General features: G+C 44.5%; 2 protein-coding genes across 2 annotated transcripts in view; one reads left to right on the top strand and one right to left on the bottom strand.

Moving 5' to 3' along the window:
• Positions 1–1,091: 1,091 nt before the first annotated feature.
• On the top strand, positions 1,092–6,466 carry paqr3a (progestin and adipoQ receptor family member IIIa). The gene is made up of 8 exons (XM_068738493.1): positions 1,092–1,149; positions 1,727–1,958; positions 2,055–2,217; positions 2,621–2,776; positions 4,656–4,853; positions 5,453–5,543; positions 5,789–5,969; positions 6,419–6,466. The coding sequence occupies exons 1-7, from the start codon at positions 1,092–1,094 to the stop codon at positions 5,929–5,931; spliced, it is 1,041 nt and encodes a 346-aa protein (XP_068594594.1). The 3' UTR covers positions 5,932–5,969; positions 6,419–6,466.
• A 1,234-nt stretch (positions 6,467–7,700) lies between these two features.
• The window catches only part of bmp2k (BMP2 inducible kinase), a 33,699-nt gene continuing 21,833 nt past the window's right edge, over positions 7,701–19,566 (bottom strand). Inside the window, exons 10-16 of the mRNA XM_068760788.1 lie at positions 19,347–19,489; positions 19,088–19,251; positions 18,888–19,019; positions 17,461–17,666; positions 17,097–17,270; positions 16,633–16,778; positions 7,701–10,739 (exon numbers count right to left, since the gene is read on the bottom strand). Coding sequence (XP_068616889.1) covers positions 9,310–10,739; positions 16,633–16,778; positions 17,097–17,270; positions 17,461–17,666; positions 18,888–19,019; positions 19,088–19,251; positions 19,347–19,489 — 2,395 coding nt within the window. The 3' untranslated portion in view covers positions 7,701–9,309. The remainder of the gene's footprint in view (positions 10,740–16,632; positions 16,779–17,096; positions 17,271–17,460; positions 17,667–18,887; positions 19,020–19,087; positions 19,252–19,346; positions 19,490–19,566) is intronic.

A 19,566-nucleotide genomic window follows, 5' to 3' on the forward strand; every position in this document is an offset into this window, starting at 1 on the left:
GCTGAGAGGCGTATTAGAAGTGATAATGAAGAACACACTTCTATAGTTGAGAATGAGGTAATTAAAGTAGGGGCGTAAACAGCAGAGGGAGGACTCGGGTTTGACGTCCCTCCTGAGGGAGTCGTCCAACATCTCTCCCTCTGATGAGGATTCTTGATGACAGTTAGCGACAGGAGGATGTAACACGGTGGCCCGGGCCAGCAGGATGACAGCCAGGCGAGCTGCGCAGAATTGTCGGCAGCATTTTCCACACCTGCATACTCCTTCACATTTTTAAGTTTTACATTTGGGAAATGAAAAGACATTGCAAGAAGACCACAGGACAGAAATCCATAATTATATTGCTGCTTTCACAGTTCGAATACTGTTTTACAAGTAAGCTTAATTAATACTAAAACTGTATTGCAATGTCCCAAGCTCGAGTAAAGCCTTGACATGACTTTGTAACTCTCTACTTTATGCAGTCTAATAATAAAAAATAAATCAAAAACCATTATAACACAACAAGTAAGAGATTATTCAATAGGAAACAAAGAGTAGTAAAACTACCATCTTAATATTAGAAATAAAAAGAATGCCGTTTGCTCGTGCTTCGTTTTTTACCGCATAGGTGGCAACATACCATGAAATTAAGTATCTGTGACGTAAGAAGTATATTTGTATAATGATTTTAATTAATACACTTTAACGAAAATACACAGAACTTGAAAGCAATAAATCCAGTTGGAAGTGAAGATAATTACACGGTTTGTGACTAATGATCTGTACTGACTATTGCGCTTCCGCAAATTTAATCAATACAATTTGTCAGAAATTTGTAGAATCGTTGAGTTCACGCTTTATCTTAGGAATGTGGGGGGGGGGGGCAATTAAATAATAATTAATTGATTCGTGTTCTCTAACATGTTTTATTCGATGCGTTTGTTCCGTTTTAAAGCGATCTTCGCTCCTTCCGTTTTCTTTTTTTATTTTACTCAGGCAGCCCTTGGTCGCCGTGGAGGGGTCCATTATTGATGACGTATGTGGTGACTTGGAAGATGTAATAGCTGAAACTTACTGGTCCCCTGCGTTGTTGTGTTCTATGTTTACAAATGCGTACCTATCATAAACCCCCAAATGGCTCACATTACGCATATGCCAAGTTGAACGGTGAGTTTATCTTTCATTTATTGAGTGTCATTTCATTTAAACTAGCAGCCTGTTAGCTTAGCTCCAGCCTTTCAGCTCGGCTCTCAAGCAGTAATTATATTCTACCAGTGAAATGGCTTTGAAGACTTGGTGTTATTTACACGTTAGGATTTGTTTTAAGATGATTTTTGACGTAGCCTGTTATTTGTGTGTAGTCGGCTTAGCATTATTTACACAGAAATCACGTTATGTCAACAGAAGCACGGTCAAAAACTAACGCTGGGCATTCGGGAAGGGAAGTGATGGGAGTGGGATCGTTCCTAAAAAAAAAAACCTTTGACCCGCGTTTATACAATGAACGTTCACATCTTTTACTTTTACGCAGAATATATGTGTTTTCTCTGACGTTGATGATAATCAAAGTTAAAGTTTCGGTCTTCCTTTCTTTGACTCGGGAAGTCATTTAGTGGGTCAGGTGTTGCGTGTACCTGCTCCTCTGGACCATAATAGAACGCTTCCCTCGGGATCATTGTCCTACGAACAATCGAAACATGCCACCATGTTTTACGTCAGGCCTCGTTTTTTTTTTTCTTCTCAGATTCAGGTGTGGCTAAAGCGAGCTACTCTGGCTCCGCCATGCCCCAGAAACAGCAGAAGAGCGGCCAGGCCTCCCACTACATTGAGCTGGGGGGGTATCAGTATTGGCCCGTGCTGGTTCCTCGAGGTATCAGGCTGTACACCTACGAACAGATCCCAGTGTTCCTGAGGGAGAACCCCTACATCACCGACGGCTACAGAGCCTACCTGCCCTCCAGACTGTGCATCAAAAGGCAGGGAACAGACGCTGTAGTAAAATATGATTCTTGGAGCAGAATGACGTTTTCATTTGAAGGGATCATTGTAAAGTCTCCGTTTCCTCTGTGCAGCCTCTTCGTTCTGTCCAATGAGACGGTGAACATCTGGAGCCATCTGTTGGGATTCGTACTCTTCTTCTGTGTCGGGGTGTACAACATGGCCTCCGTTTTGCCAGCCGTCGGCGCCTCCAAAGAGGACTATGTCATCTACTCTATCGGACTGTTCTGCTTCCAGGTGCGGGACTAGTTATTTTAGGTTAATGATGCTAAAGTAAATAAACACAAATACTAGATGTATTTCTGCCTCATCTTGAAATGAGCAGCAGTCTGCTCATTTCAAATTAGTCAAATATCTTGGAACTTCGTTGTGTGGCAGTTTCGTGGTGTTACCGTAATCTGAGTGGCTACAGAAGGACATCAGACCTGATGCAAAATATTGGCAGATATAGTCACCAAATGAAAAATCAACAGTCCAGAAATTGGCTGGACTTGGCCCGACGGCAAATACGTTTAATTAAAAGAAGCAGGATTTTGAAATGAAACGGGTGCCTGGTGTTAAAATCCTGCTCGGTGGATCGCATCTCTTGCTCTTGTAATCCCCGTCTCTCCTCTTGTCGCCTCCTTTGGCTCATCTTCAGCTGTGCATGCTGTGTTCGGTGGGCTATCATCTGTTCTGTTGCCACCGCTCGGAGAAGACCGGCCGCCGCTGGATGGCACTGGACTACGCTGGGATTTCCATCGGCATCCTGGGCTGCTACGTTCCTGGAGTCTTCTACACCTTCTACTGTAATAATGTAAGTTCAACTTCAGACAGAATGTCACTTCTATGATTGCTTTCCAATCTAAATTCCCCTATGCTGACCATGTAGGCGGTGAAATTGTCCCGTCATCACAGATCAAATAAAGTCAACTTAACTTCTTATTCATCCTTCGGCACTGAAAAGTCCACGGCGGCATCACGAGCTAGCTCCACGGGAGAATGTTGTTGTTTTTTTTGGGTCGAAACGGTCAGAAATAATAACGGGAAGAAGAATATTTGACGAGGCTTTAGGTGCTTGATGAAACTTAATGGACACTTTTGAGTCGGTGCCTCTCGAGTGCAGGACGTTTCACACGTCAATCATCTGTGATCGGAGAAGAAGCTCATTTTACTTCTGCACCCTCGTGCACATTGCAGGCTACTACGTTTGTGTGAACTTCACTGCTCGTATCACGACACTCCTCCCAAGAGACTTCCAGCCCACATCTTCGTCTGTAATTGAGTAAGGCTGAAGTGGGACCCGCAGTCTGGCTCGGTGGCTTTGCTCATTGTTACTGGTGAATCCGCAACGCGACACCTTTGCTGCGCTTTGCCGTTTTGGAAGCGGCCTCTGATGGCATCAGCCTGTTCATTTCCTGATTCCAGCCGCCCGCCAGCATGCTACTTATTTATTATTCCTCTGGTGGCTTCTTCTCTTGTCCTCCTTTTTATTTAATACTTTATTTTCTCTCCTCCTGAAGTATTTGGCTGCGCTCCTCACCGTTCGCTTTCTCCCGCGTATTGGAAGCGCTTGGTTATTTTGCCCCCAGAACGAACGCAGCTCAAATCTGCTCCAGCCCAAACCAGATGGCTGCGTCCTCTAAGCGGTCCGTCACTCCTGTTCCCCACCATATGACGCTCGCAAGTCTGGGAGCTGTCTCAGCGAAGGCCCCCCCCCCCCCCCTGTTCCTGCCAAGACTAGGGCTCAGCTTCAGCGTGGCACCACTCTTGTGGCACGCCAAGTCCACGAAGAAAAAATGATTTTTATATTTAGCCGCGCCTCATCGGAGTGTCGTGGGCATGATTTGGAGGAAGAGAACACGGTGTCTGTTCGGAGAAGAGCTTAAAAATTGGCTAGAACCAAGCGGGGCCTTGTTTCTGGTGTAAATTTATTCACTGTGAAATTCAGCAGGACTCATTACACGAGGACGAGTGACTGGATGGAGGCCTGCGTCCAGACACATGGACAGAAGGGACTGAGACGACTGTCCAGACTGCGCTCAGCGACTTGTAGAAGTTTAAGGAACGGCGAGGACTGCAGGTCCAAGGATGTTTAACAGGCCCTGTTGCAGACATGTAGATCGTCACGGTTACCGCAAAATCGTTATCCTGTACCTGAAAGAGCAGAGACGAGAGCCGAGGAGTGGATTAAATGAAGCAGGAAAACTGAAACTGTCAGTCAAACCTTCAGCGGTCTGGATCACAAAAAGCAACGATAATTCTTAATCAGATAAGCAGCAGACGTTCCCATCGTCATCATATTTGGACATTTTTATGTATTTATTCATTTTTTCAAGTGTAGTTTCCTTATACCAATGAAGCCACACGAAATATGAAACCAATTAGAAGTGCTTCACGATAAACTTTCATGCTCCAAAAATAGCAACAATAGAGACTTTACGTAAGAAAAATCAATCGCAAGATACCAAAGGTTGAATTTAACTTCTTCGGGCCACCAGTCTAAAACAAAAACATGCAGATTTGTATTTTGATATGAACGCGTGAGACTAAATCCTCACACCCGACAGACTGGAACGCACAAGCGTTTCACTTGATGAACTGATGAAGTCACAGTCAGATGCAGAGGGGGAAATGATCCACTGCGTTACAGTGTCGATGGGGTGATTTGACCTTTGACCTTCCTCTGTCCGCAGTACTGGCGGCAGGTGTACCTTGTGACGGTCCTTGCCATGATCCTGGCTGTGTTCTTCGCTCAGATCCATCCGCATTACCTCAGCAAGCAGGGGAAGCAGCTGCGCTCGCTCATCTTCTGCTCGGTGGCCGGATACGGCCTCATCCCCACCGTCCACTGGATCTGGATCACAGGAGGCTTCTCCTCGGAGCTCGTCCAGGTGAGCATTCACCCGCACGGTCACCATGACTACAGCGTACCTTGCCTTTTGAGTGACTGTGTTTGCGAGTGTTTGGCTGACGTCTCGTGGAGATGGCTTGTATGCTGTAGTCTTTCTGTTGGGGGGACGGCTGTGGAGAAAAGTCCCGTTTCCTGCCGTCTTGTCTTAATCAAGGTGGTGCTATTTTTGTTTTGTCTTAATATTTATACCTTTATGTAATTGCTTTCCTGAGCTTTGCTTCCCAGCTTTGCAGGCTAAGTAGTCCTAACAAGACGACCTGTTGCTATACCAGGGTATCTGTGGATCCTTAAAAATTCTAGAATCATGTCTAATAGTTTTTTTTAATATTCATGATCACCTGATGACTAAACGTTAACTAGCTAAAGTTGTTCTTTTAAGTTAATATAACTTAAATGACATTGTACTTACAAATATACAGAGACTCCATTCACACTAATTCTTGCCTTAGTCTATTAATGGGTTTTATTCTAATAACTCGCCAAAACAAAGGTCGTTTCATGTTTAGGTATCTTGATGGTTTTGCAGCAGCTGTTGACTTTTGCACACAAACATCACTTTAATCGTTTTCATCTCTTCAGGCTTTTGTTCCCCGAGTCCTGGGGATGTACTTCATCGCAGCGTTAGCTGTCATTTTCTACGTATCAAAGGTTCCTGAACGCTACTTTCCAGGTGAGACCGTTTTAACTGAAACAGGAACAGCATTCCAAGTCACTGTTTGAGCATCTATAGAATATGTGTGTAGTCCAGGCCTTTAAAGCTTCAGATTGAGTAAAACATCCTAGTGCAACATAAATGATCACAAATCACAGGCCTTTATTGTGAGTGGAGACGTTAGTAGGTTATGTTTCTAACCACTGAGGATTTAAACGCTCTTCTTTTATTTCCTCTTTCCTGCCTCCGTGACGTTGCTGCAGGTCAGCTGAACTACCTGGGTTCCAGCCACCAGGTGTGGCACCTGCTGCTGGTGCTGATGTTTTACTGGTGGCACCAGTCATCGGGCTTCATCATGGCGTACAGACACAGCCAGCCGTGCCCCGACGCCCCCCAACACGCCTAGATGCCGCCGTGCAGGCTGGGATCCCAGACCGTTGAACTGTAAGAGCTATTGTACCGTTTAACTTCTTTACTTTAAGTGTTAAAGTTACACAGACGTGTAGGTGAAGTCATGTTTTATTTTATGGAGATATATCAGATTAAAAAGACAGACTCAGAGGCTTGATGCCAACTCGCAAATGAAATGAAGGGATGAAGAAAAAACAACCGCGTTTTGGTTTGTACCGACAGCATCGAGGTTTGAAATCACAAAGGAAGGTCATTTTCCTCAGCGTCTCTTTGTTCGTTAGCAGGATGATACAAAAACTGAAGAACTGCAACGCTGGAGTGGATGCTCGATGATTTTGTATTGATTTTTTTGAACATGGCAATGAGGACGGCTGTTTTTGATTGATGGGACACACATACCTGGACTATTGGGCCTCAGCAGATGTCTGCGCTCTCCAGAACTCCATCCGGTTTGTTATCGTATCATGTTCTTGTCTCTTTAGACGACGAATGGCTGCTGTGTGTTCCAGCGGATGGCTGTCACCACGGATTGACTCCTTACTCTCCATGAGTCTCTGGGAACAGGAATCGAACCTGTGGCCTTCAGGGGTGAGGTGACGCACTTCGGTTCTTCAGTTCTGAGAATAAAGCAGGAGCTCCTCCTTGTGGCATTTCCCCTCAACAGAACAACCGTGCAAAGTGCAAAAATCTTCAGAACGCGAGGAAACTGCATTTGGAACTCCGTTCTTTTCAAAGCGGTGGCAATCATACAAAACAAAAGCTCAAGTCGAATTTCTTTTTGTAAGTGCCTATTAATGAACCATCACTGAGTCTCATCAAAGGAAGGTGAACGGCAGTTACTCTTGATAGGTGCTACATAGACTTGTGATGTGCAGATGATGCTCCAGGATCAAATGCTTCGTCATGACGCCGTGACTCATCTTTAGATCTACGGTACTTGCAGCTGAGCTGGGAGAAGCCCTCACTACCTATCAGATTAAACTATTCTGTTGCTGTTCAGCCTTCATCAGTGAAAGTGTGGGCTTATGTGAGTTTTGAGTGTCGATTTAGGGTGTAATGGAGCAGCTTGTCCTCTAGGGGCTGCTAATGCGACTCTAAAGCCATAAAGATGTCCCAGTTCAACTAATTTTACCTGACAGTGAGATTAGAATTAATCCGGGAAAAAAAAAGTTAGTCCACACTTGTTTTTACAGAATTGATTTTTTTTTTAAATCCAAGGTTTCCATGTAATATTATCTACTGTACCTTCAGGTGATTTTACTACAGTACTTTACTGTTCCGCTTGTGGTTAGGATAGTTGGAACTGCATTAGACTTTCATGCATTTATCTGCGTGAACTGCAGCAAAATACAGATTATGTAAATAGGGTGATGTGCAATGTTAAAGGTAAACTGTCTTCATTCTAAAATTCAACATCCATGGAGCCGAGTTCTTACCATAATTGCTCAAAAATACATGAACATTGATTATTTTGCTAAAACAGTCTTGATGCTTAAACCAGTTGTGCACATCCCATAAGTGTTTGTCTTTGTTTAATGTACAGTTAAATGCCCGCTGTCTCATTAAGGAGTGAACATTTGTCACCTGTGACATTTTGGTCATTCTATATTTAAATTATTTAGTTTATCAAACAATGTCTGAGAAACCATTACTGAGACATCACATGTGTGTTGTTTTGTATCTTGGCTTTTCATATCTGAAACATCAAACTACTGAACTTGGCTTTGAATGTTTAATAAAGTTTGTATCAGTCTCAAATTGAATTGAAATTCCTCTTTATTGCAACAGGATAACAAAATAAAGTTTTATCAAATAATTCCACAGGTGAATACAGTGTGGACATTTCAATTTAATGTTCCAATGGTGCCACAGGTAAATGCAGCGCTTAAGGCCGTCACAATTTAGTGCTATAAAAGTACATTCGTGAAACACTGATTTCATGTCACAGATTCCTCCATCGGTCTTGAATGATTTAGACTTCTTTAAATCACATTCCGCAGTGGACAGCCATGTGTTAAAGAAAACTGCAAACAAAGACTGAAACCAATAGTGAACTGATCAACATGCACGGCGTGCACCAACAGGTTTTGACATGGATAGAATTATTCACTTTCTTACTAAGACACGAGAAAATTCTCAGATCCTCTGAATTCAAAGCTGCAGCTAATTGGCGTCACAGCATAACGACGGGAAGCATGGGCGAAGCTAGACTGAGCTAATGCTAACAACGGCCGTTACATCTCCTTTATCAGTTCTATTCTGGACAATTGTCACCAGGAGGACGTCACTGTCCAGGTAAAGAAACAGCCCCTTGTAAAAAATAATCAACCTTTACAGGTGTCAACAGTCAAGCTTGCCATTTCCTTGTTTCTTTACTTTGTAAGTTATACTGCCAGTTTCTCTTTGCAAGAAAGTGAAGAAACGTATCTCAAAATGAAAATCCGAATGGACTCGGGGCTAAGAGCAACACGCAGCTTAAACTGGAAGCTTCACGTGGATTTTGTTGACATGCGGAATGCCGGCATCCTAATCGTTTGTCTATGCACTCCCATTTCTTTTTAAACAGTTTAAAAATTGCTCTAATGTAAAGCTGTGTATCTATCAAAATTCTTAAAAAAACAAACAAACCTTGACTAATGTGGTTTTGTGTTTTATTTCTCCCTAATTTCTAACAAAATGCGATGTAACAGTTAACAGTACTTATGTAGAAGTTTACCGTTAAATCAAGAAGATAGGATAGAACCCCAAGTTAAACCCGGCCAAAGTCAAAAAAAATTATTATAGGAAGTACAATATAATTCAATCCCTTCTGGTACTCAAAGTGTAATGCAACACAAACGACGGCCACATCTGGCTGTGTAAAGACGACTGTGAACCGATGCATAGAGGAAGGTCTGAGAAAGACAGACAAAACAAAGTGGTTGGGGTGAACTCCCAAAGGATTCCAACAACACGACGGGCCAAGGCTTTGCCCACATTGGAGTCCTGAGGTACTGTGCAGCAAGGCAGCGCCCAGCTCAAGTAAGGCTTTGTGGTGCTAAAAACATGTTGGTAGTTTCAAAGGCCATGGAGCGTTTTGCAGCGAGTCAAACACTAAGCTTCTAACAGTACATTTTCAGTAGAGTCTCTATTTCTCCCTGGTCTTTCAAAGCATAAGAATGCAGCATTACAGGCTTCTCAGAAAACAGATACAGCTGAAAGATATGTGGAAACATCACTCGCACGCCACAGGATTCAGGTATATTAAAATAGTCTTTAAAAAAAAAAAACAGAAGATCAGAATTGAGTTTTTAACTTCTTGTTTCACGATTGGATCAAAGCCAAGGAAAGCTCAGGGGTCATTTAACAGCAACAGGTCAGAGTGGAGAGAAAGTCACTGCTTTGAAGGAAACGGCGCAGCGCCGAACGGGTCAAGTTCCCCTGGCTGTGGGGGGGGCGGCGCCTGCTGTTGCTGCTGACATCCACTGTGGTCAACCGTTCCCGTGAAGGGCACCGCCCCAAAATCATCCATAATCCTGCTTTCTCCAAGAGCGCTGTGCAGAGAGCCAGTCCGGGACTTGCCATTGGCAGTGGCCACGTCGCACTTGCCGTCAGCGAGCCCTTGATAGTGACCGTGCCTGCTACCATCCTGCGGATGGAAAGGTTTGGCCCCAAACGGGTCGAGAAGGGCCTCGTCTACCGGCCGAGAAGCTCCTTTGTCTTTCCCCTCGGCCATGGTTATGTCAACGCTGATGTTCTCTTTGGAGTCTGAGGTGCTCAGGAACTCGTTGCTGCTCTGAGAGTCTCTCCGGCCGACCTTCTTGTGTCTGCGGACACGCTCAGGCGTGCGGTAAGTTGGCTTGTTAGTCTTCCGACCGCCTGTCGGCGTACCGTGGTGGCGTTTGCCATTGCTGCCGGCCGCGGTGGCCTCCTGCTTGGTTTTCCTCTGGCGTGATGACAGCTTTTGGAGGCTGCGCTGCTTCAGCCTCTGTTGCTGAGGGCTGGCTGACTCCTCGAAAGATGTCTTGAAGATGTCCTCTGCGCTTCGAGAGGTGGTGGGAGGCGGCTCAGTGGTGCCTGGGTGGAAAGGAGAGAAGCCAAAAATGTCAATGCCCTCAGGGGAAATAGGCGGCGTTTGGCCCACGGGAACGTCGCTCCCGCTCTTGCCCGACCTGGAGAGGTTCCGGCTGAAAGGGGCTTTGGTAAAAACATCAAAGTCATCAGCAGCTTTCTCCTCCTGGCTGGCTTGCCTGAAAGGCGCTTTGGCAAAGATGTCTAAACTTTCTGGAGGCCCGGCAGTTGTGGCTCCCCCGAGGAAAGGAGCGGCACCAAAAACATCCACAGCTCGAGCAGCTTTTGATCTGCTGGGCGACTCAGGAGGGGTGATCAGAGTCATGCCAGGATCCTTCAGGGGACTCCCGGCGGCGGCTGAAGCTGCTTTAACCACCGGCGGTTTCTTTGTGCGGGTCTTGACCCTGCTGGGATCGTAATCCGAGTCAGAGCTGTGCTTGTCTTCGTCCTCCTCGCCGTCTTCCTCAGAGTCCATAAGTAGAGGCCTCTGGCCTAGATTCTCCGGCTCTGTGTCTTCACCATGCTCGCTGTTCAGACCTTCCTCTTCTTCTGGTTCTTCATCCTCACTACTTTTTGGCGAAGGAGGATCAGACTCAAAGTCGCTATCGGACTCTTCACCTGGTCTGCCGCTGCCCTTTTTGCCCGGTTTGTTCTCCTTGACCTCTGCGAGTGCCAGACCGTCTGGAGCGACTGAGGGGGGGGTAGGTACCCTCACTTCATCGTTTGCCTGCTCAGCCTTTATCACAGTGGGACCTGCAGAAAGACGACACAAACCAAAGGTCAAGGAAGATTTTAGAAAGGACAAGATATTAGTAAGAACACCTTGACGTCAGCAGAAGTTTCATTTCTGAAAGAAAATTTGGCCTTTGACTTATAATAGTCATATTATTGAAATAAAGATTTATGTTTGGAAGTCCTCAAAGACAAATCCCTACATTTTATTCAATAGAACTAAATTGGGGTTAGGTAAAGCTGCGACAACCCTCCGCTCTGACCCAAAAGAAGATCAAGTCTAGAGGCAGAAGAAAGCAGCTCCAAGATTCGGAGTCGTCGATCATTTCTTTTCGACTAAACTAAACAAAGTCTTGCAATTATCATTCCTCAGTTCTGCATTTCTATAAAAATTCAACATGTGAAAACTTAGTTCATGTAGATTTACTTCCAAAAGATGTGCATAATGGCAACCCAGCCTAATTAGCAAGTGGACAGCCTCCAATTATACTGGTTAAAAAATTGCACCATTCAAAACGAGCCAATTTATTGTTCATCAAAAGCTCTACATTAGATAGCAGAGAAAGGTCCCCTGCCGTGAACATGGAAATCTCTCCACGTCCTCAACCGTCCAAACTGGCAGCCATCGGCGACAGATTAGCCAAAACCTTTGTTTTTGATAAATTAAACGAAGCAGTGACAAAAGAATAAAAGTCTCTTGAATACAATATGAATACAGGAAACCGGCATCCATTCGCTCTGCTGACTTGACCCGGACCACAACTTGTAACCCCCCCCTCTCACCTTTCAGAGCGTGACAAACATTTCTTCAGTCGCGACAGATGATATCAGACGGCCTCAGATCGGTTTCGTCAGTGTTACTGTGAGCAAAGGCTGAAAGACACGCCTCGTCTGACCCCGTTAGAGACGTCTGACCCCAAGCAGGAGCTCAGAGAACTCTTTCCCCCACATGCAGTAGCTACTGCTGAGCTTTCATTTGCTGATGCCGACCCCAAAAAGGAACATTTAGGAAACTGTGAGTCAGATCCAAAAGGTTCACATTCTCTTTACCAATATGATGTTAAAAATCACTTGTCAAAATTACAGAAAGTTTGAGCACAATTAAGTTAGGAGAGCTCATTGATCAGCGTTTAATGAATCAAGATATTATAAAGAATAATTTACTATCAGCTTCACAAATAAATATTTTCCATCTTCAGTGTTGCAAAATGTTTTGAAATTGTAATATTAAATACCCGAGATTGCGGTCACGTCTAAAAATGTTAGACTTTAGGATTTATTTGGGACATATTAACTCATTCATTGCCAGCCAGTTTTCACTTATTTTGCCCGGTTTTCCAAGCCCCCACAGAACCTACCAAATGAACGATTCAAGTCTCCTCTTTCACCAGGAAGGAAAAAAGTGTGTTTCGACCATTTTTCGTCCCAGAGTTATTGGCGGTTGTAGAGAGGCTGATTGTAAAGCCAGGGTTGCCAGCGAATGTTTGGGTTTCAAAATGTCAATGGCACTGAATGAGTTAATAATAAATCTAATAATGTTTTTAGTTTAATAAAGGATTTGTAAAATTTAAGTTGAACATGTCATCCTTAAAATGTCTATAATCCCAGTGAGAAATAATTGCAGTAGTCGACAGCCTGAGGTTCCAGCCTTTTACAAACTAAACGTATTTAGACTCAGGTGGATTAAAACATCCGCCGGTTTGGAGAACTCGACCACACTGAAATGATTCATCACTAACCGGACTTCAAACGCAGGCCGCGTCTTAAAGCGTGAGCTGCTTATGTTTCCCAGTTAAGCAGCCCGCTTGTCCAGATTCTTTTATTGCATTAACATTTACTGTGACCTTCGCCCCAAACATTAAATCTTGTTGTGTTGCAGTCTGATTGGACGACGCGAGCTCAAACAGAGACAGCCACGTGAGTAACAGGAACATCTTGTACGTGGTGTAGTGGTGGAGAATCTTAACTTTCCAAAATGTATTATCTATAAAAAAATAAAAAAAACAAACCAAAGTGAATATTGGATTTTGAATATTTTTTTTATTTATCAGTAACATTCTATAAAGGAATACATTCACACAGGATGGTACAGGATCTGTCACATAATCCGCCGCAAAAGCAAGATATATAGAAGACAATTTACTGATCTATCGCTTTGACTGAAGCTGCTGATAAAGCACAACTAAAGCCAGCATTTTTCAACATGCCTAATGAGAATGGCTTCAAACAATAGTGATGTGTTCTGTGGCTTCTAGCAGGATGTAAAGCGAACAAGAAAAACTAAGAAACGGAAAAAGCACACAACAGTCGTAAATGTAAACACTAGGTAACAACTACGTTTAGATACTCCCACACTGGGATAATATTTCACATTTCCTTGCACTTTAATAAAAAAAAAGAAAAAAAGAAAAGAAAGTAAAGTGCAGTAAATGGCTCTGGTCATCCCTTTCACTTTTTTGCTTTTATGGTTAGCCTTTTCAAACTACAGATCCATCCACCAGTACACATGATCAAGATGTTTCTGAGTGTGGCTGTCTCACTGCATGAACAATAGAAAGAAACAAAGCAATGGAAGGAAATTAAGGTCCAATAAAAGCAGAGGATGATGTGCGTGGGGAAGGCGGAGCAGAAGAATCCAGTACCATTAACTGTTCTCCAAACTTACCGTCACTTAAACACATTAATTCTATTTCTATATCCAAACAAAGCTGCATGACCCATATGCTTGCATGGATGAGCGCGATTAATGACTTGCTGCTCTGAGGCGGAATAACAGCAACAGGGCGAGGATTAGCAAGCATTAGGACCGTATACTTGAAACGATCATGGTGAGTATCAAGAGCTCCTTTCAGATTCACGCTTACGCCACTGAGTGTCCCGTCAGCGAGACAATGAAGAACAGAAAGGTTTCCTCACTTTCAACGCCAAGCTTGAAGTCTCACTAAGAAGATCTACATTAAGTGGAATAACAATCCCAACAGGGAAGAACAGCCTCGAGTATTTTAATCAGTGAAGACAACAACTGATTGCTGGCTGGTTCGCCAGAAAGAGGAAAGTACTAATACAATATTAGTGCCGCACTAGAGATTGACGTCTTTGTTTCAGCTGTCAGCTGGTTCCGGTAATCCAATTTAACAAAGACGAACGATTCCATTATACATAGAAAAAAAAAAGTGACATTATTTCACGGTAACTGCAGGAAATAAATGTCTGTTGGTCTATTGGTCAGGTAAATAAAACATGCCACACAAAGGCACTTTATATCGTGTGTATTTACATGTGGAAACTGAAATATAGCAACTAAGAAGGAAATCCGCACGCTTAGAAAACAATAACCAACTAAGGGGGGGAAAAAAAATAATCCAAAATGGGGTTCAACACCGCCAGCAACTTTAACTATTGTCATATAGTCTGTCCTGGTTTGCACGTTAGCGAGCGCTTCCATTACCCAAGCAGAAAACGGTCCTCTCTGTTTGATCCAAGTTCAATCTGAGACCTAAAACACGCGTCATAAGACCTCGAAACATGATACAGCTGCTTAATGCAAGAACAGTTTTCATTGTGCAAAATCTTTGACGCACTTGTATTTTAGATTTGCAAGAAAACTGAAGTTTAGCGCTTGGATTCATCACGTAGTCGGCACCGTTTGGGCGTGCAGGGTGGGCTTTAGCAAAAGGTTTTACTTCCATTACAAAACTGTACCGCCGCACAACGAGTGCAAATCACACTTATTTTACTGACAGAAGCGTAATATAAAAATAAGAAATCCTGACTGCCTGATGTTCACAAGGTGTTTCTAGAAATTGCCGGCGGCGTGTTTGCACAGGAACATTTGACACCTGCGACCAAAGAATCACCTGGAATATAAATAGCCGAATGACACACTGATGGCACGAAGACAGGAAGCTAAACAGCGGAACCAAAATTCATATATTTTTTTTCATGCCAGCCTGAAGGAATAAAACAAATAAAACAAAAACATGCTATGCTATTTAAATGCTAAACAGCCTTCTCTTCAAACTGATCGGCTTCTTTTTGGTTTTCCTTTGACCCAACTTGAAGTGAAGACAATAAAATATTCCCACACCTACATTCAAGTGCTCAGAGGGTTATATCGCATCACGGTCTTGCCTTCATCTACTCTAAACTGGAACCACGGGACTCGCTTTGCATGTTTTAGAATACGAGATGAAATCACTGACAAAAAAAAAAAAACACACACACACAACTCTCCTCTAGAAAATCGGTTTGTTTCAGCAACTATACAGTTCATCATTAAATATAGACTATTGGTAACAAAAAGCATTTCTAAATGGCCTATCAAAACATAACCAATTCACATTTAAGGAGCAGGGAAAGAGTACAGAGGCACAGACGCTTATTGCTGCCACCGATGTAGAAATACTGCACTTTGATATTCACATTGTTAGATCAAGGTAAAGATGCGTCACGATTAAACCACACGGTTAGTTAAGCCAAATAAGAGCTAACTTGCTGACCAGCTATGTTCGAGCGGATGTGAATCTGCCTGCTTAGGAAAGTGCAAAGTCCACACAAGAACATTTGAGGCTTCGTCACAGCAAGTTTCTTTTTTCAAATGACCGTTCCAGAAGGAACGTTTGCATTGCAGTTTTAATGGCTGAGGAGGGTCCAAGCGTTTAAATGTAAACAGCAAAGAATGGCTTTGGAATTAAAAGCTCCCGCCCCATGTAAGCTAGCCGCACCAACGCTGAGCTTTGTTTGGGTACAACTGGTTTCTGATGGGCTTAACTCGCGCGTGGAACGACGCGTGACATTTTAGCTTTGCACCAAATCAACTGAGACACAAAATGGACCGACCGGGGAGGAGCGTGGTTTGAGAAGGTTCTATAACAACACCAGAATTATTACTTTACCCAGTAACCCCAAAGGTTCTCCACACGCACTGCAAAATACCACAAGCCGGGTTGTGCAACTCGGAGCCGATCACCTCCAACAGGGTCAGCGTCTTACGAGACAAGATCAGGGATTAGACTGGACAGATATCATTTCCTATCCATTACCTAATTAACCTTCTCCTTCTGTTGTACACTCCGGCCACAGTTGAGTGTTTATTACCGGAGGAGGAGATCTGCAACTTATTTCAATCCGTACGAAGCCGACATCTTTAATCATGATTCACGGCATTTGTTATAATCATTGCCCTTACTTAGATAGCTTAGCATGTGTAAATGTTGTAAACAGAAGGGACGACAACATTCTATGATTGTTGTCGTTATGATTGTGTGTGTGTCATCGCTCAGCCCTGATCAGGAGCAGCGACAGGTCGCCTTGTGCTCCTGTTGCTTTTAGTGCTGGTGGAGCAGCAGCAGCTTTATCCTGCCGTGCTCCCAGATGGACACAGTGAACTGGAACTGGAGCTTTTTAGGCTTCATATGCACAAAAGTAAAAGCTGTCATTTTAGGCAAAGTACCTCATGATGAGCGTGTGAGTGAACGATCCCAACACGTATTGATCTAGAGAGGGAATGTAACCCCCCGCATCCAGGTACCGTTAGTGCCTTGCTAGTCCCAGGAGGACACCAGGGCAGTGCGAGTCCTCTCTCATTTCACCGATGCACTGCTTTTCCTGCACACACCTTTCCTTGTAATAAGGTCAGAGGACAGCAAGAAGCTTGGCTTCATTATATTTCATTCGGACAAATTGAGATGAACTGCTGAATGTTTAGCGACAAAATCACCAATCTGACTGATCACTGGTAATAATGCCCCACTGGGGGAGGGGGGGAGGGGTCAAAGGAGATCTTGGTGGAAGGTAAGCTGGGAATGGAAGAATTGGACAGGTAGAAAAGAGGAGGGGTCAGGAAGGGGGCAAAGAGGGGGCAGGTGGCTCCACAGTGTTGGGTCCTCAGGCTAGTGACTCCTTTAAGACTTGCCTGCGCTGGCCACAAACGGGATTGAGCCAAACAGGTCCTCTGGTGGGAGGGGCTTGGCCGTGGAGGCAGCAGGTTTCGGTCCGTCCGTCTCCACGCTAGCTGTTCTCTCAGCTAGGTCAGAGAAAGAATTAAACTTAATCACCATTCTGTCTGTACAAACTCACAGCTATGGCAACGAATGCCAGACTAGAAAACTGAATGTATTTCAGAACGGTTTAAATCTTGAGCTCTTTATCTGCTCATTTGGCAAAACGAACACAACCAGAGGAACGGAATGCACAATTTGAGTGCAAGTTCATTTCTTTGCCACTGGATGAAAATGATAACTGATGATGAATGATATTATATAAAAAAAAAACAATGATTTCACAAAATCATGACATCTTTTAAATGCCATCAGTTATCAGAAATGAAAAGTGTAAAACTGTGAAACAATGTGTGGAACAAAATCAGTTTAGGGTCACTTGCTTGCTCTGAGCATGTCGAACTCCCGGTCGATCAACTCCTCCTCCGTCAGTCTGGAGAAGTTGTCCTCTCCAAAGGGATTCCAGCCCGACATATCGGGGGGGTTGGTGACTAGATTGCTGCTGCTCTGGGGGGGTGGGGTGATCCCATCAGCAGCAAGAAGGGGGTTTCTGCTGTGGACACAAAGAGACAGCGATGACCTTGGAGTCACCTCTGGAACGCTTGTTGGGATTTAATTATTTGCGATGACGACAGATTAGACGGACTGGTTCGATTTCATTTCAGAACACAAAAGAGCTTTTTTTTGTAGAATAAGAATGGAAACTGGGGGGCACGCTATATGGAACGTTCGGGGGACAATACCTGGGGTTAGTATATGAAGGATCCACGGGCGACGGCCCCCCCATCGACACAGGCCCAGCTCCGGCCGTGGGCGTGGTCACATTATAGGAGTTGAGAGGAATTTGGAACTCAAGAGGGGAGGAGGACATGTAGGGGAGAGGCTGCTGAGCAGGATGATGATGATGCTGCTGCTGTTGCTGAACAAACGCCTGTTGGTACTGGTGCAGCTGTTGGGGAAGGAAGAGAGGGAGAAGAAGGGGAAGGGAATGAGGGGCAGACCTTTGATCTCATGACGCCCAATGGCTTCAACAAGATGATGAGATGTTGCTAGAAACCGGTTCTGGATTTGGAAAGCTGGGGACCAAGTGGAGGGAGGGGATAACGGGATCAAAGTCAAACAGCATGTAGGAAACTCAGCAGAGCTAATTACGGCTAAATATTATGGCTAAGGATCGCTTTTCACTTGAGTAAAACAATAATAAATGGACGCACTCTGTTTATCATGAGCTCGTCACGTTACACATCCAGGATTGGGAGAGCACAACTAGCACACGTTTTGCCATTCAGCCGGATTCCGGTATGTTTTGTTTCGAACTCTGGAGTTTTCTCAACAAATAATATTTGTAAAACACTTCTGCACAAACCTCTATTGCACCTTTAAAGCACTACAAAAAAATTGAGGTGCACTGACAACATTCACCCATATTACAACATCCTCGCTAAGCTTCCTCACCACGAGTCGGCCCGAGATCACAGAGAAAATGTTGTTAACATGCATCGTGGGAATAAGAAGAGCGATTTTGAGAGGTGCCCTCTTCTCTTGCCTGTGAACTCCTTCATATGCCAGAATGCAACACAGAGGAAGCTGCTTGATTTCACCCTCTGTTCTATCCCCCCGTGGCTTCGCTCAGACCAGATTGCCTATGAAATAAAACAGATGGTGCCTGTTCGGTGGGAAACAGTCTAAAAATTGCACCGCCGCTAACAGTACACATTTAGAGGACCCGTGTTTGTGTGTTTGATTCAGTAGCTGTGTAAATACTAGTTTTCTGAATATTTGGACAGAGTCAGTAGGAAGTTTGAGCGTCTGCTTCCAATGCTGCTTGGCACAGAGAAGAAGTGATTCGACTGAAGACGACAGGCTGCCAGCATTTGGAACAGAGAGAGCCATTTCAGGGCATTCTGACATTAAATAAAGTGTTCAGTTCTGCCTCTTCTTCACGCTGCGTGTCCATGTGTTTCACCGTCACTTGCTCAAACTATTCATTACAGTTTCAGATTTATTACAGTTTTAGATGCTCTGAAATTCTGTCATGATTTTTACTTGGTAGCATCCTGAAGCCCTTGAATGGGCTTGAATACGAATAAATGCAAAGTTAGTTCAGTTTTAGTTCAGTCGTCAGAACAGCCATCGAGCTTGGCAGCTTCAGCCCTCTGATGGAACCCACCATGGCTGCGTACTGAGCCTGAGCGACCTGCTGCTGGTACATCGGCTGCATCATCATCTGCTGCTGCTGCTGCTGCTGGAGGAGGGCTTGTTGCTGCTGAAGCTGGAGGGACTGCTGCACAGCTTGTTGGTACTGAGGAGGGCCGCAAAGAGGTTAGAGGCCCAAACTGACTTGTGTGATGCTGGAAGTGTTGTTAATACCTGGAGGTATTGGAGTTGCTGAGCGTTTAAGTGTTGTTGGTGGTGCTGTTGCAGCTGCAGCTGCTGCAGACGCAGGTCACCAGGCTGCAGCTGCTGCAGGACTCTGTGCTGCTGACTGCTGGCCTGGGGCTGCATGGACGGCTGCCCCGAGCCAGGGGTCGGAGCTGGTAGCACAGGGAGTTCCAATTGAATTTCTACAGCCATTATTTATAATCACATGATGAAGGCATCCAAGGCTAAAATGTTTTGCTCGACGAACCTTTCTGGCCGTTGCTGACGGGCGCTGAAGGCACAGTCATCTTGACAGGAGTGACGGTGGTGAGCGGCAGGACATTGTTGGCTGCTTTCGGCCTCTGTCTGGGAGCTATGGATGTTTCCGTCGGTCCGACAGAGTCCGTTATCCTAGACGGAAGGATTTACAAGTTGTTTCCTTTGAACCAATGAAGCGCAGCTGTCAGCATCTGGAGGTTTGCACCTGG

The sequence above is a fragment of the Brachionichthys hirsutus genome, chromosome 4, assembly GCF_040956055.1.
Source record: "Brachionichthys hirsutus isolate HB-005 chromosome 4, CSIRO-AGI_Bhir_v1, whole genome shotgun sequence".
NCBI classification, from domain to species: domain Eukaryota; kingdom Metazoa; phylum Chordata; class Actinopteri; order Lophiiformes; family Brachionichthyidae; genus Brachionichthys; species Brachionichthys hirsutus.